Source organism: Giraffa tippelskirchi, chromosome 4 (assembly GCF_054371585.1).
Source record: "Giraffa tippelskirchi isolate mGirTip1 chromosome 4, T2T-mGirTip1v1.2.pri, whole genome shotgun sequence".
NCBI lineage: Eukaryota > Metazoa > Chordata > Mammalia > Artiodactyla > Giraffidae > Giraffa > Giraffa tippelskirchi.
This window is the reverse complement of record NC_137278.1, coordinates 34,556,372-34,572,653: the sequence shown is the minus strand read 5'-3', so window position 1 is coordinate 34,572,653 and position 16,282 is coordinate 34,556,372. Positions and strand designations below refer to the sequence as shown.

The following is a 16,282-nucleotide window of genomic DNA, read 5'->3' as shown; positions in this document are numbered from 1 at the left end:
GTGTACCCAGCTGCAGTGATACGAGGGAAAAGTGGGCAGCTAGGAGCCAGGCAGCATATTATTTGATGGAGAAGGCTCAGTATCAGAGAGAATGTCCTGGAAGGGTCTGGAATGAACCACTGCTGCCTTCATGAGGGTGCCTGGCAGGAGGTTCTATAAGAGGAGAGCCCCACCCCCATGAAAGCTAGGCTGGTAAAATAGCAGCCAACACCCACCCCTCCTGCCTGTCCTGCAGGCAGCAGTGAAGGGATCCAGGGCACCCAGGATTCCTGCCATCAGCAGTGAAGCAGCTGATGAGTTTTCCTCCCCCTACCTCCACTGAGCACCTGCTGCACCAGGACAGGGCCAGGCTGCCGCCATATATTCTCATATGTCATGTAATGAGAGACCCAGAAACCTCTAGGCCCAGGCAGCAGGGGCAATGAGCTAGAATAGCCATCAAGATGTCCAAGGACCCAAAGGCTTTAAGAATCCCAAGTCATCTTCCGGGAGAGTGGCAAAGGGGAGGGGTTGCTGAGGCCAAAGAGCTGGGAGGCAGTAAAGGTCTAAGATGAAGCAGTGCCAAGCTGGCCCAGGGACAGATGAGCCAAAGATGTGTTTTGGGGGCTACTATCCCAACTACGGATTTTCCTTGTAACTCAGCTGGTAAAGAATCCTCCTGCAATGTGGGAGACCCTTGTTTGACCCCTGGTTTGGGAAGATCCCCTAGAGAAGGGGAGAGCTACCCACTCCAGTATTCTAGCCTGGAGAATTCCATGGACCATATAGTCCATGGGGTCACCAAGAGTCAGATACAACTGAGCGACTTTCACTCACTTTGCACTCACTCATCCCAACTACTGCACTCGGCCCAAATTACATTCTGAGTTAAACTCTGTAAAAATAAATTAAATCTACCCCGTTGAACCACTTGCGTGAAAATCCATTGTTTCACCGTTCCTGTGGCCAGGCCTTTCCTCAAACCTGTGTCTTTGGCTCTGCCTTGGAAAAAACTCACTGTTGGTGGCCGTGTGGGGCAAGCCCAGCTCTAGAGCTTCTCAGGTGGGTCACTCTTACCCACCTTCCCCCTGTGCCTAAGACCCTCATCCGTGTTGGGTCCAATCCACTTCCTGTGCTCTAGGGGAAGGGAGAGCAGAGATTTTTTGTTTTGTTTTGTCTTTTTTAATTAATTAAGCCAATGGACCCAACCCATTAAAGACTTACGAGTCTGTTCTTTTTCTTCATAGTTAGAAACCAAGAAGGAATGTTGACTATAAAGGCAAAAGCAAGCCCACATAGGAGATTCATTTAAGGGGTGCATTTCATACCCAGATTCTTCTTGGGGCCAACTCCATTTCTTCTTGGGGGATGAGACAACCGTCCTCCATGCCCATGGGGACCCCAGAGCTGCAGAGGGGGAGGTGTTCAGCCCCCTCTTCATCCAACTCGATAGTAACATAGCAAAGAGTTCTGCCCCAAGGGAGAACCAGTTTTCTAGTTCTGCCAAAAGGATTCATGGAGTAAAAAAAGTAAATATAATATTTAAGTGGAATAGTGATAGCTTTTTGCAAATATAAAAACAATCTTCAGAATGAAATATAACTTCCTTCCATAGTTTGGGTCTGTGTGGTTCTTTACTATAAGCATGATCTACGTTCCTTCGTCGCATCATATACCCAGTCCAGAACCTAAAATAACCCATGTCGATAGAAAATTCAGGGCAGACACAGACCAAAGAGACTTTACTTTCATTGTGAAGAGCTTACGTTTGACAAGACTTGCCTCATAAACCTGACAACGTGAATAAAAGGGATTTTAAGAAATATATTCTTTTTTCCTAAAATAACCCAGTATTTTTGTATGTATCAGGGGAGCTAGTGCCATGAATTATTAAGTGTCAACATGCTTGTCAGTTAATCATCTGGTTGACTGTATACAGGCTGCCAACACCCACTCTATCTGCCAAAGCAAACTTATCAAAGGTAATATATTTTTAAGTAGCCCCACATCAAAGTCTGTTGAACTGCCGTAAAGTAAATGTGTTTCAAGCCTATATTAACAGAACATGTTATACTGCACTACAGTTTCCTCCTTGTACTACCAGAAGTTTAAATAAAGTTCCATCAATCCATTCAGACAGTTTTATGAAATGTAATTAAAGATGCATTCCACACGCAAAGGAGCAAACAGTTAATTCACTCGGGACTCTAATTCAATTTTATGGAGAACCCTGGATGCTGCTGGCTTGATTACACTCATTGACTTCAGAAAGTAACTTTACAATAGTCTGTGGGCCCTGTATCAGGTGACTGAAGGAGTTGACCAACCTGGTAGTCTGGGTTCCAAATGCTGTAATTTCAGACATCCTTGAAGTCTGGCACCCAAGGCAACAATCTGACTGGAATGCAACAATGCTAAGGACTGAGGTAATGCCCCTAGACAAACCAGATGGGCTTGAAGTGAAGGAAGCAGAACAAAACAGAAGCAGAAGGAGAAGAAAGAAGGGAGGATGTGGTGAATGTGATCATTGCCCTGGGAGCCAAACTCTCCCACTCCTCCTGGTTGGGCTGGAGACCTGACATCTTCATTGACTCGCCCTGTGATCTGGCTTTCCAGGCTCATTTCTTCATCTACCAGGCAGTAATAACAATGCTAATCAACTAATCCTGCCATCTGTAAAACATGAGCAAACCTGCCTTTTCGAAACCATCTTTTGGAGCCATTTGAGGGGACTGAAGTCATAATCCCTCTGTCATCTTTGTTTTTAGTGCTCAGTTCTGCCGTCTCTGAATGCTAAGATTCTGATTAAGAAAAGAACTCAAGACCATTTCCCCCTCCTAGATCTGTGCTTTGATCCTTAGAGAACGATAAAAACAGCTGTCAAACTCCGCTAGAATTGACTTCCTTCTTTGAAGAATTCCGTGTCTTTCAAAGTGAAAAGACTTTTAAAACATTTTGCTGGCAATTGCAACTACATATGTCAAATATACCAAACAGGGGAAAAGCAAATTAAGCTTCTGAATCTCCCATTTATTCCCACATTGAGTTGTAAGTGATCTGTCAGTCAGCTGGTAGCAATGACTGGCATGTCTTCAGAATAGCAGGTTTTACTGGGATAAGACTAGAGTTAATCACAATTATTTCTTTGTGTGTAACACTCTACTTTTTCAAAATACAATTATCTACATCGTTTCATTAGATCTTTGGGGGAAAAAATCCTAGGAGATGAACAAAGTAAGTATTTTTTCAATGCCTTTTAGAAATGGAGTAAAAGAGAGGCTGAAAGATGTCAGATGTTTTCCTCCAAAGACACATTGTCAGCCTGTGGCAAAGAAAGTCCCGTATTCCTTGACCAGCCTTGGTTCTAACACCTATTGCCACAATGTTCAGATTATTACGGGGGACAGTCTAGGAAAACCACAAACTTCTCTGGAAGAAATCCTCCGTTTTCCTCAACTTTTACAGAAAGGAAATTATTTTTCATATCTAGCCAAAGTCTAGCTATAGGGATAGCCATTCCTATTAAACTAACTTAGATGGAAACTCAAAATTTCCAAGAAAATTTTAAAAAATAATAATCCCCTCTACGCACCTCAACCACTTCCCCCATCCCTCCCCTCCATGCACACATAAAACTGTCCCTGGCATTAAGGAAAAAAAAAAGTCTTTTCAAAAAATATTTGTTGCTCATTGCCATGACCCCCAGAGTGGGCTTCCAGGTAAAGCCCTCTGGCAAAAGCAGACAAAGCCTTACTCTGGAGACACCTCTTCTACTTTATTGTCAGTGTCCCAGAGCAGTAAAAAAACTTCTGGATGAGACAAAAAGGAAATACAGCCCCTAGGAAACAAATTGCCTTCATGAAAATTATTTTTCTGGCTTTTTTTTTTTCTCCTTTGGAAGGGGAAAGGATTGGCTATGTTTACAAAACCTGGTGACATGTTAAAGCTTTGGTTCAGTTAACAGCTTCTGACAACAGCCCACAGAGGTGCTGGATCACTTTCTGGATGTAAAAATTCTCAAGGAGAACCCAAGGTGATGCTAATAATAGCCATCAACCCACAGAGAGGTAATTATAAAGCTGTGATTAAAGCAAAACAAAACCTTCAAATGTTATAACCTTCTTCACTGAAACACCAGGTGGTAGTATACAGAGAAACCATAACACCCTCTGAGTAAGCCCCAGTGATGATACAGACCAAACTGGACCCCCTGAATGGTCCCTGACTCAGAAATGCCCATCTGATGAGCAATCTGTACGCACAGTGATGCTGTCCTGCCTGCCTGTGCAGGGACTCCTGAAGCCCTGTTGAGAACAGCAGTCAGGATGCTGCTTCTGCAACCTGTCTGATCCTGGGTAGATCAGACTCCCAGATCCCTCACTCCAGGGACAGGTCTATAGCTGAGGATAAAAATCTGATTTTTAACAAGCACCTTGTTTCCTGTCTCCCTCCCTTCTCCAGTCTCCATGCCTCTTCCAAAACAAAGGTTTCATCTGCCACATTTGAGAAATACCGACTTAGGGATGCTCATTCCCAAGTGTGGACTAGTCTGGGACCCTAATAACCACTCAGAGCACTGAAGCTGTGGCTCAGGCACTTCAGAGTGTGAAAGGATGACTGAGGTTTCTGATTCAGTTGGGCTGGAGTATGACCCAGGGGCCCCCACTTTAACAAGTATTAGAGATGCTGCTGTTGCCAGCAGGCATGGCCCACATGGTGTCTACACCTTCCCCACGCCAACAGCCTCCAATAATGATGGCATACCTGAAACCTTCCCCTTTTCCCAATCTTCTGCCTGCCCTTGAACCTCTGCCAAAGCACAAATGATCTTGCCAAAACACTCCCTGGCTATAGCAAGCTCTGAATAAAGAGTCTTTGCACTTCTCATTTGGTTGGTCTTCATTGATTTCCACAAATCCTATCCCACACACACAAGATTGATAAGGGAAGATCAGAGAGGTTGACAAGTGGCTCCAAGGCCATGCACCAGATGCAACAGTGCCTGGACTTGAGTCTAGGCTCTCTGACTCCAGTACCTGGCCTCCACTAGTCTCTGTCCCCAGCCAGGACACCCCAGGGCTACCAGGTGGGGAGAGCTGACAGGCCAGACGCCCACAGGGCCAAAGCCATTGCTGCTTTCTACTTCTCTGATTTTACTGTGATTTCAGAATTTGGCCACCCATTAGAATCACTTGAGAAAAGAAACAAAGAGAAGACAGAAAAGAAATGGGAAAAAAAACTGTGAGATACACACACACACACACACACACACACACACACACACACACAGGAATACTATTTAGTCATGAGAAAGAAGGAAACCCTGACATCTGTAACAACTTGAATGAAACTTAAGGGCATTATGCAAAGTGAAATAAGTCGAATAGAGAAAGATAAATACTGCATGATTTCACTTATATGTGGAATCAGAAAAGGTGAATTCAAGAAACAGACAGTAGAATGGTGGTTACCAGGGGCTGAGGAGGTAGGGGGCAGGGGTGGGGAGCTGTGCTATGGGGAGATATTGATCAAATTGTACAAATTTCCAGTTATAAGGTTAATAAAATTCTGGGAATCTAACACAAAACATGGCTATTATTGCTAATTATTTTGTGTTATATAGATGACTGTTACCAAGAGAGTAAATCTTAAATGTTCTCAACACACAAAAACAGTAGTGATCATGTGACCAGATGGAGGTTTTAGTTAATGCTATGGTGGTAATCATTTTGCAATATATAAATGTATCAAACGATACATTGTGAAACCAAGGCTAGTCATCAGTTAGACCCATTAAATTATAACTTGCTTAATAAATAATAACTGTAACCTGGCTTCACTGACAAAGTACTTCAATTGTTTTTACAAAAACTTGTGTGTCTTCCAAGCATTATGTATTACTGTTTGCCCAAGTTGTTTTTCGGGAACTTGGAGTCAGGTGTGGCCCAGCTCAAGCCAGTTAAGACTGGTTGGAACCACCCACCCTCCAAATGGGCATGTGTAAATGTCATGACCTCTTGATGTCACAGGGCCAAAAACTCCACTCTCAGAACATACTAAGGCCACCTTCTTTTGAACATATGTCCCATGAAGAAGCATGTAGCTTAGTTGAATCTGCGCAGAGTGACAATCTTGTATCTCCAGTCTCCAATTACCTTTCCCCACACTCCCCATGCCTCAGACCATCGCCCTCCTGCCCCCCCGCCCCACCCCTTGCACTTCTTTATCCTATAAATGCCTATAAAAACAGAAAAGGCAGCTGCCTTGGCCCTACCCCATATGGATCGAGTGGAAACCCCAGGGGCGGGCCCCAGCCTCAGCATTTTTTCAGATCTCACTGGATGATTCTGAAGTACAATCAGAATGGGGAAACATTGCTTCACTCAGGAGACAAGAAATGAAGCAGGGAAGAGAGAATAAGAGAAGAAGTGGAGCCTGTAAGAAAATGTCAAAAATTCCCAAGCAAGGAATTCCTAAGCAGTTACACGTTTTCAGACAAGCCTTTGTTCCTTGATTCTGACACTGGAGAGAGAGAAAGTGAGAGAGAGAGAGAGAGAGAGAAAGAAAAGCTCTTCCATAGCTCAAGGCTGTATTCCCACCCCAAGGGCATCTTGTAAGTAGCGCTCCTGGCTGCACATAACCAAGCAAAGAATAGAGTGGGCTCTGCTCAAACCCACCATGGTTTTCAGGACAGTCTTCATTCCCAATAAGCCTCATTCTTCCAAACATTCCTGACAGGCTCAGGTTACTAATAAACTGTCTTTCCTTTGCTTTAAAAGTAATGATGCGGGAACTTTTTTTTTAATTGGAGTGTAGTCGCTCTACCACGTTTCGCCAGCCTCTGCTATACAATGACGTGAGTCAGCTGTACGCGTACATATGCCCCTCCCTCTTGGGTCTCCCTCCCACCCCGCTCCATCCCATCTCTCCAGGTCATCACAGAGCACTAGCTGTGCGCTTTACACATGGCAGCGCACATACCCCAATCACAATCTCCTGGCTTATTTCCAGCCCCCTGCCCCACCCTGTGTCCACACACCCATTCCCTACGCCTGCCTCTCTATTCTTGCCCTGCAAATAGGTTCATCTGCACCATTTTCCTAGGTTGCACATAATTTCCTGAGGCACCCAGAACCATCCAGCCCCTCCCCACTGATTTGTGCCAGGAGTGTTGCCCACAGAGCCCAGCTGCCCAGAGACTAGATTAAAACCTAAGGTAGTGAAGGAAGGAAAAAACCACATGAAGATTGATTCTTTGCTTTTCAGATCTTTTCAGTTGTTTTAAACACCCAACTGTGAGGATGGATACAAAGTACAGGAGATGGGAAGCTTCCGGTTTGAAGACAGGAGGCAGGACCCAAGTGCAGGAAGACAGAGGAACGTCTTTGAGTTTAACTTCTGCCTTCAAAATCCCTCCGCTCCTACAGTTCTATCGGGCTTCCCAGGTGGCGCTAGTGGTAAGGAACCCGCCTGCCAATGCTGGAGACATAATAGACTCGAGTTCGATCCCTGGGTCAGGAAGGTCCTCTCGAGGAGGGCAGGGCAAACTACTCCAGTATTCTTGCCTGGGAAAACCCATGAGCAGAGGAGCCTGGCAGGCTAGGGCTACAGTTCATGGGGTCACAAAGAGTCGGACACAACTGAAGCAACTTAGCACACATGTCTACAGTTCTAAAAAATTCTGAAACATTCTGACAGGCTCTAGGACCTATTTTTTCTTAAAAATCTTTTTAGCTCCTCAACCAGGGATTGAATCCTCACCCCGTGCATGGGAAGGTGAAGTCTTAACCACTGGATGCCAAGGAAGTCCCTAAGGCTCTAGGATCTGGACCAGCAGAAAAAGTCAGTCTCCCAACCAAACTGAAAAAGCCTACTTAGAGTCCAAGCAAACTCAATTAATTAAATTGTGTAAAATCAGCCTCTTGGGTATCTTTGATGGGTTCACCATCTAGCAGGTCTTTAACCTCAGCCAGTCAGAATCAACAAAGGACAAGGTGGTGCAGGGGGAAGCCCCAGCAAAGGTCACAAGGAGATGAGAAGCCGCTCAGGCTGGGACTGGAATTACCCACACACTTAAGCCGCCTATTAAAAGCCCAAGTCCCAGAATGACTGCACCACGCCTAGCCTCACCCCAGGGCTTTTGTGGCAAGGGGAGGGGAGAGCCTAGTTATGTGGTGGCAACACCACATAAAGAAAAAGAGGCTTCCTCAGCCGAGGGGCATCCAGGGGTTTGGAAACAATTGAGTTGATTCAAAGCTTCCCAGCCTGTTCTGGGCTATACTCTCAGGAGGGGCTCAGAACACTGAAGTGGACCTGATGCTGTACCTGGGGGTGGGTGACAGTGAGGGATCCACTGGTGGGCCTGCCAGAAAACTTGCTGGTCTGAAGCTGGGCCTCAGGGACTTGCCTTCGGATCTGCCCCAGAGGTGCTGTGGCTCCTTGGTTGGCACTGGGATGTTGCCCCTTCAGCCTTCACCTTACCACGTGTTAGAGGTCATGATCTGAGCTCTAGTTCTTCCTGGTCATACTGTTCTCAACCTGCTACTGGCCCTAGGCAAGACAGAGCCACGCTCACTGTGTCCAGAACCCCAGCCTGGGACATTGTTCCCCTCTCACTGCCAGGACCCCATCTCCCATTCTCTTATTGCTCCATCAGTGGCTCCACCTTCATGTTCTGGCCCAGCCCACATCCAACACACCTCTCCAACTCCGTGATCTGACCCAGCCAGAGTAACCTGTGTGGTTTCAGAGCTCCCACAAGACATCTGCACATCTGGAACTTTGTTCTTCATACGGTCCTTTAAGTTTCAAGGGTGAGGTGGTGGCTCAGTGGTAAAGAATCTACCTGCCAATGCAGGAGACATGGATTTGATCCCTGATCCAGGAAGATCCCACATATCGAATGACAACTAAGCCTGTGTGCCACCTACTGAGCCTGTGCTCTAGAGCCCAAGAGCCACAACTATTGCACCCACGTGCCACAACAACTGAAGTCCGCGTGCCCTAGGGCCCGTACTCCACAATAAGAGAAGCCACTGCAATGAGAAGCCCATGCACCACAACTAGAGGGTAGCCCCTGCTTGCCGAAACTAGACAAAACCCTGCCCAGCAACAAAGACCAAGCACAGCCAAAAAAATAAATAAGTGAATAAAGTTTAAAAAAAGTTTCAAGTGTGAAACAGAATCTAGTCCTCTTCAGAAGCTAGCCAGAAAGTCACCTTCCAGAAAAGGCTTTTAGTAATGCCAATGTCAGTGTCAAACTCTCCTTGCCTTTAGATGCATTAGAAGGTTCCCGTAGGACCAGCAGATGCTGCACTGAAGATATTGTAAAGCAGAAGCAGGATGCTCCCAGAGATGCTTTTGTTCACCCCACATCAGGCTTCTGACAGATGGGCTGGATTTGAGTGACCAACTCAGGGTCTCTGGGTGCAGCAGGGCTTCTCCAGCTATTCTCAGACAGGAGCTATGATGCAACACGGTCTGCAACATGGAGGAGGGGGAGTCTGTGCTACACTTTTTCTCCCTAGTTCTTTGTCTCAGTGGCATCAGCAACTGGCTTTACCGTTGCCATGTTTTGTTTTCTTTCTAGAATTCTTTGTGTGTCACTCAGTCAGTTCAGTCACTCAGTCATGTTCAACTCTTTGCGATTCCATGGACTGTAGCATGCCAGGCTTCCCTGTCCATCACCAGCTCCCGGAGCTTGCTCAAAATCATGTCCATGGAGTCGGTGATGCCATTCAACCATTTCATCTTTGACTATATTTTGATTTCTCTATACATTACAATGAATTTACCACCAAACGTTTTCATCACCATACAATTAATCCTCTTTTCCCTTTTTGCCCATCCCCACTACGACCCTTCTTCTATGGTAACTACTACTCTGTTTTCTGTATCTATTTACTTCTGTTTAGTTTGTTTGTTTGCTTTTGTTCTTTCATATTCCACAGACAAGTGAAATCTTAAGATATTTGTCTTTCTCCACTTGATTTATTTCACTTAGCATAATACCTTCAAGTTTTACCCATGTTGCAGCAGGATTTCATCTTTTTTATGGCTTAGTAGTACAGTGTGTGTGTGTGTGTGTGTGTGTGTGTGTGTGTGCGCGCGCGCGCATGCGCGTGCGCGCATGCGCATGCAGGTGCACACACATATATTACACGTGTGAGCAGCACGTGTGCTGCATCATCTTTATCCATTCACCCAAAATTGGGCACTTAGGTTGTTTCCATATCACGTTCTGTTTTCTTTGTCGCAAATCTAGCTATTGAAAAATTCTCTGAGGTAAGAAAAAAAATACAAGATAATAAAACCTTAGGAAAATAAGCAATTCTTTTATTTCTACTTCAAAATATACTATATACATCTGGAACTCTAAGGGAAAATAGACCAGGAGATTATTTCAGCATAAAAAATAAAATAAGATAAAAGTAACGGTTGCCCATTCCAGATCCACCTTTAATCCAGAAGAAAGGGGCGTGAGCTGCCAGTTGTCCTGCTGTCCGATGCCTTCCCCCTGTCGGTGACCTCGGGGCTGCCTCACGGGGATTCTGTGTCTAAGAGCTCCTGGAGCGTTTTGAGGACTTGCTTTGGCTGGCCGGCAGCCAAGTCCTGCAGCCGGGAGCCCATCTGCTCCTGGAGGCTCCTGCACAGCCGGCAGACGGCCGTGCGGACGTTCCCGCTGTGCCCGGGCAGGACTCTGTTCCCCGTCATGCCGTTCAGGAAGTACCAGAGGACTGGAAGGACATGGCGCTCCACGGCCTGAGGCTTTCTGGGGTAAACCGAGGCCACTAGCACTGTCATACAGAAAAAAGGGACAGTTACTTGAGTCAGGCACTCTCTCCCTCTCTCACCGCCTTCTTTTGGAAGGGGACACCAACTCTGTCCTCCAAAAGGCAGGCAACCCAGGGGGCGACTGCCTGGGTCATTAGACACATGACCTAAGGCTCACAACTTGCTTTAGGACCCATGGAAATATTTTAAATTCTTTTAAAATCAGAAGGGAAAAAAGTATGAAGATGTCTAACCGGCTTTATATTTGAGTTCATATCAACCAATCATAAAATATAATTTTAAACTTTCAGTTTGTTTGTTTATGGAGAAAGGGGTATACAAAGGCAAAAGTGCTCAGAGCCTGTGACAGAGTAATTGGTCCCTGAAGCCCAGGGCAAAGGGAAGAGGCAGACACATCTGGATTGCAATCCCTCTGCTATTTACTAGCTGTGTGAGCTTGAGAGAGCCACCCAACCTATCTGAGCCTATTCCCTAACCTGTGAAGTGAGGAAAAGAATTCTGAACCAAGGTCTTGAGATTGTTAGATAACAGATGCAGGTGAAGTGCCTGTGCGGGTACACATGTGACAGTAGGTAGCCCTAAAAGTGCTTTAATCTGCATTACCACCTAGGAGAACTCACACAGAGAAAACGTGTTCTAGGGAGAAAGATCAGGATTTTCTCAAATGAAGCATTCTGGAAAATAAAACTGCCAGCAGGAGATAGGACCATCATGGCCTCCCTGGTGTCTTGATGCCAAACCTCATGACAAGCCCAGTAGTAACGCAGGAGGCACAAACATGCTTTGTAAACCATCAAGCTCTGCATGGATCCTCATTCAGAGTCATTCATTCCAGTGATGAACTCTCCAAATCTGGTTACCCCAGGCCCCCCACCTTCTCTAAACCCTGGAAAACTCAGAGCCAGGCTAAAACCTGCTAGCAAGCCCTCCATCACACAGAAAATGCCAGAGCTGCCTCCAATGTCAAGGCCATGTCAAGGGGTATCCCACGCCGCTTCAGACAGGTTGCTACAGCCCTCAGCTTTGGTCGCATCAACCAAAGTGCATTCGTTCTAACAATGCTTGCTTGACAGTCAGCACGTCCTGCATGTCATTCTGCCAAAGGATAAGTGCTGGTGAAGGCAAACACTGCTGAGAGAAGCACTTGATTTATTTATGGGCAAAGAAACTGGAAGGTTTCCTGAGCTGAGACACACCCGGGAAACTAGCACTGCCTGAGCCTGAGCCCAGGCCTCAGAGGTTTCTATCATGACTCCGTTTCACTCTCACCTGAGAGGCAGCGCAGTCGTCTGTTTCACAGAGGAGGAACCAACACTCGGGGGTCAAGGAGCTGGCCCAAGGCCCCACAGCTAACAAGGGCAGAGGACAGAAGTCAAGCCCGCCTTGACTCCAAAGCCCAACCTCTTCCCACTCCTCACTGCCCCAGATCTCTAGGAGTACCACGTTTCAGAGGCTGGTCTGGAGTTTTATTTTTTAGAGAAACCCCCAGTTTGTCCTTCCTTCATCAACTCAACTTCATCCAATCCCCCAGGATACTTTGCAGCTTGTGCCCCTCTGATTTCAGAGCCTGGGACAGAGGGGAACCAGAGAGAATGGCCTGGCCCCCCCTCAGCTCAGCCTGAGGGTTTCCCTGTGCCATCTCCCGTGGACTGTGCACCTTGACTTTCTGGCCATACCCTCAGGGTTCCTGCACCCCACACTGGGGGCCTCTTGGGGCACACCCAGTAACACACAGCCCTCCAAAGTCAAGGAGGTCTTCACTCCTGGGAAGGCAGGACTGCACCCAAGGAGCCAACTCAACCACGTTGATGTCATAACATGGGAACCAAGAAGTGAGAGTTATGTTACCTGTGCTGGAAACAAACTGAGAAGGGAGGGCACAGTTAACCATGAAGCCACCTGGTCAGCCCCAAGGGTGGTGGGAGGGTAGGAGGAGCAAAGGGAGATGGGAGGAGCAAGGGGAAATGGGAGGAGCAAGTGGTGGGGAAGGAACAAGGGAGAGGAGGACCAAGGGGAGGGGAAAGGGTAAGGGAAAGGGAAGGAGCAAGGGGGAGGAGTCAGGGGCAGCCAGAAGGAAGGGAAAGAAAACCAATCATTCTATTAAGCCCCTATACTAGACAGCATATTAAACAGCTGAGACATTACTTTGCCGACAGAGGTCCGTATAGTCAAAGCTATAGTTTTTCCAGTAGTCACGCATGAATGTGAGAGTTGGACCATAAAGAAGGCTGAGTGCCGAAGAATTGATGCTTTTGAAGTGTCGTGCTGGAGAAGGCTCTTGAGAGTCCCTTGGACTGCAAGGAGGTCAAACCAGTCAAGCCTAAAGGAAATCAACCCTGAATATTCATTGGAAGGACTAATGCTAAAGCTGAAGCTCCTGTATTGGCCCCCTGATGTGAAGAACTGACTCACTGGAAAAGACCCTTATGCTGGGAAAGATTGAAGGCAGGAGGAAAATGGAGTGACAGAGGACAAGTGGTTGGATGGCATCACTGACTCAATGGACGTGAGTTTGAGCAAACTCCAGGAAATGACGAAGGACAGGGAAGCCTGGCGTGCTGCAGTTCATGGGGTCACAAAGAGTCAGACACGACTGAGCTACTGAACAACAGCAAATAACTCAAAGGTTTCCTAAATCTCCACTGAATCTCTCCTGAGAGCATGGAGGTGAAAACTGTCGGGACCAGCCCAGTGCATAGCATATTCCCTACAAAAACTATCCCAGGAGCTGGGCCCAGGCAGGGCTCCCTGACCCCACCAAAGGCTGAAGGGCTCACTTCCCCCTAACCTCCCCCACTCCTCCCCCACTGACTCCTCTCCCCTGGACTCTCTCCTTCAGCAGTGAGAGACCTACATCCCGGCCCCAGAAAGCTCACTTCCACTCTCAATCCGCATTCACTTGCTTGAGGGGAGCTGGGTGTCCCCCTAGCTGACAGTCCCAGCATCATGAGGAAAATGCCGTTAAAGTCGAGCTTAAAAGGCAGCTGAAGTAATTAGCAGAAGATTTACTCCCCTGGTAAGCTGTGCTATTATTAGTCCATGCCTTGTGACAGTTGAAATTTTCTTCCCTGTTCCTGGCTGACACGGAGTTAATAGAAGAACTATGTAGAAACTCTTGTTTTTGAGCTCTCTTGGAAATAGATGGGTAATATTTACAGTAAATGGATACCCACTCACCTCTGGGGCCCATAAAGTACCTGTACAATCAGAGAATGCTGATTTTGAGTAACAGGAAAGTGTTCATTGTCTGATACCCAAGGTGCCACATGACCCCATTCTCACTTCAGGGCACCCCAACCTGGCCCTCGAGCTGCATCGTAGCCCCCAGCCCAATCTCACTCAAGCCATCTGCTTGGAGCAAGCCTGGCACCTGGACCGGAAGTAAGGGGCCACTCCAGGGGCCCTGGGAGGATTGAACCAGGGTGCAGAGGTAAGACCAGGAGCAAGAGATGAGGGTGGGGAGAGGAGCGGGAATAATGCCCTCAGGCAGGCAACACACACTGAGCACCTCTGGAATTATTTTTTCAAAGCAGATTATTGGAACTTCCCTGGTGGTCCAAGGACTAAGACTCCACACTCCCAATGCAGGGGGCCGGGGTCAATCTCTGGTCAAGGAACTAGATCCCACATGCCACAACTATAGATCCTGCACGCCACAACTTAGAAAAGATGCTGCCTTTCACAGGAAGATCGAAGATTCTTCATGCCGCAGCTAAGACCCAGCATAGCCCAGTAAATAATACATTTTTTTAAGCAAGCAGCTTATCACATTTTTTAAATGGTCTGTAGGATTATTTGATTATTTTTTTGTCCGAGATACGTGGGTGGCTCAACTACATGCCAGGAGAGAAGAAGAGAGAGAGGCTGGAAGGCTGGGTGCTCACCGGACAGACGTTCCGTGACATCAAGCACAGCGCGGCCACTCAGGAAGCGCACTCGCCCTGCAAACACTTGTAGAAGGCCAAGGTTGTCTGGAAGAGAAGGCGAGTGTCAGCGGCCATGATGCCGTGGCCTGAGCAGAGGCACCAGTTGTTCAGGGCGAGGTACCCGCCACACCTTCATAGGGAAGAGCCCCTTTGGGAAGCTGGATTAATTTTTCCAGGTTACGATGGTGCCTGGAAAAATAGTGAATGTACATGGAGTGTTTGAGGAACAGTGAGTGGCCCATGACCGCTAGACTGGTGCCCACATAGGCCCCATTTACTCCCAGCAGATTTGGTTCATATTGTCTGTGTTTCTTCAAAACTGCTGTGAGCTTTAGAGCAAAATAGTTAGGTAGATAGATAGATATAGATGACTGATGATAGACGCATGATTGGTAAATGAGAGAGAGACCAACATAGCTAAATAATTAAGAGGTAGGTAGACAGATAAGTATTACAGATGATAGATATAGATAATAGGTAGATGATAGACAAAGCATATGATAGATATAGATGATATTAATAGATAGCAGATAGATGAATGATATAGAGAGAAAGATGGATGAATGGATATGGATGTGGATATAGAGACATAGTTTTAGGGGAAACTGAGGCACTGAGCCATAATCATAACTAGGATCAGAATTCAGAAATCATGTATCTCCTCAAAGCCCGAACTTGGGCTGTAACCAATAGAACATACCCACAGCCGGATGGTCAGTTATTGCCACACTGAACATTTACTGATATCCACTATGTAACAGTCATGGAGCTAAGAACTAAATGAAACCTGGTCCTCCTTCTGCTCCTCTTTTCCTTCAAGAGACTCCTTTGACAAACAGACGGACCCTTGATCATGAACTCTTACAGAGTGGGAGTCTCCATGCTCATGTAAGCAAGAGCCTGGGGGTTCTGGAGCTACAGTGACCAACATGTCTCCATCTGCCCAGGACCTTCCCCATTTTAGCACTGAAAGCCCTGCATCCCTGGGAAACCATGATGGTTGGTCACCCTATCCAGAGCAGAAGTCCTGGCTGGTTCTGGTAGGGTCAGAGGAGAGAATGTGCAGGTTGGGGATGATGGAGGGGGGCACAAATTATCTCTTGGTAGTTTATTTATAACCTTCATGCACCCCTATACTCAGCACTCCAGTCATACCCATGGATGAAGCCTGGGGCCAGAGCTCTTCTCACTTTTAAAGGAGTGTTTATTAGAGATGGACCACTAATGATAAAGCCCCAGAAAATGTGCTGGGGGATGTTCTGGGGATAAAGAGACTCGCTGACCTTCTTTGATTGTACTTCTAAAGTCAACTCCAGCCAGATCCCACAGCTAATGATTTCAGAAGCTGCTCCTTCTTCCACATTCTAGCTGACACCTCCTGGTTTCCTAAACTACTACACTTGAAGTCCTGTATCCTTCACCAAAGATCTGCAAGATGAAGCAAGTGGCCCTTTACCTGAGAAAGGGATACTAACCCAGACAATACACAAGGCAGGAACGGACTCCTTTTACTACTGGATTGCCCCTCCAAGATCTGAGGAGGTGCCCAGCACACACAGCTCCCAATATCTGCAATCACTGCA

At 46.8% G+C, this 16,282-nt stretch overlaps 1 protein-coding gene across 3 annotated transcripts in view; it reads right to left on the bottom strand.

The window, feature by feature from the left end:
- Window positions 1–10,293: 10,293 nt before the first annotated feature.
- The window catches only part of TOGARAM2 (TOG array regulator of axonemal microtubules 2), a 45,471-nt gene continuing 39,482 nt past the window's right edge, over window positions 10,294–16,282 (bottom strand). For all 3 annotated transcript variants that reach the window (XM_081484291.1, XM_081484292.1, XM_081484294.1), the window contains 2 exons: window positions 14,658–14,744; window positions 10,294–10,775 (listed from right to left, as the gene is read on the bottom strand). In XM_081484291.1, the coding sequence (XP_081340417.1) occupies window positions 10,519–10,775; window positions 14,658–14,744 (344 nt within the window). In that variant the 3' untranslated portion in view covers window positions 10,294–10,518. The remainder of the gene's footprint in view (window positions 10,776–14,657; window positions 14,745–16,282) is intronic.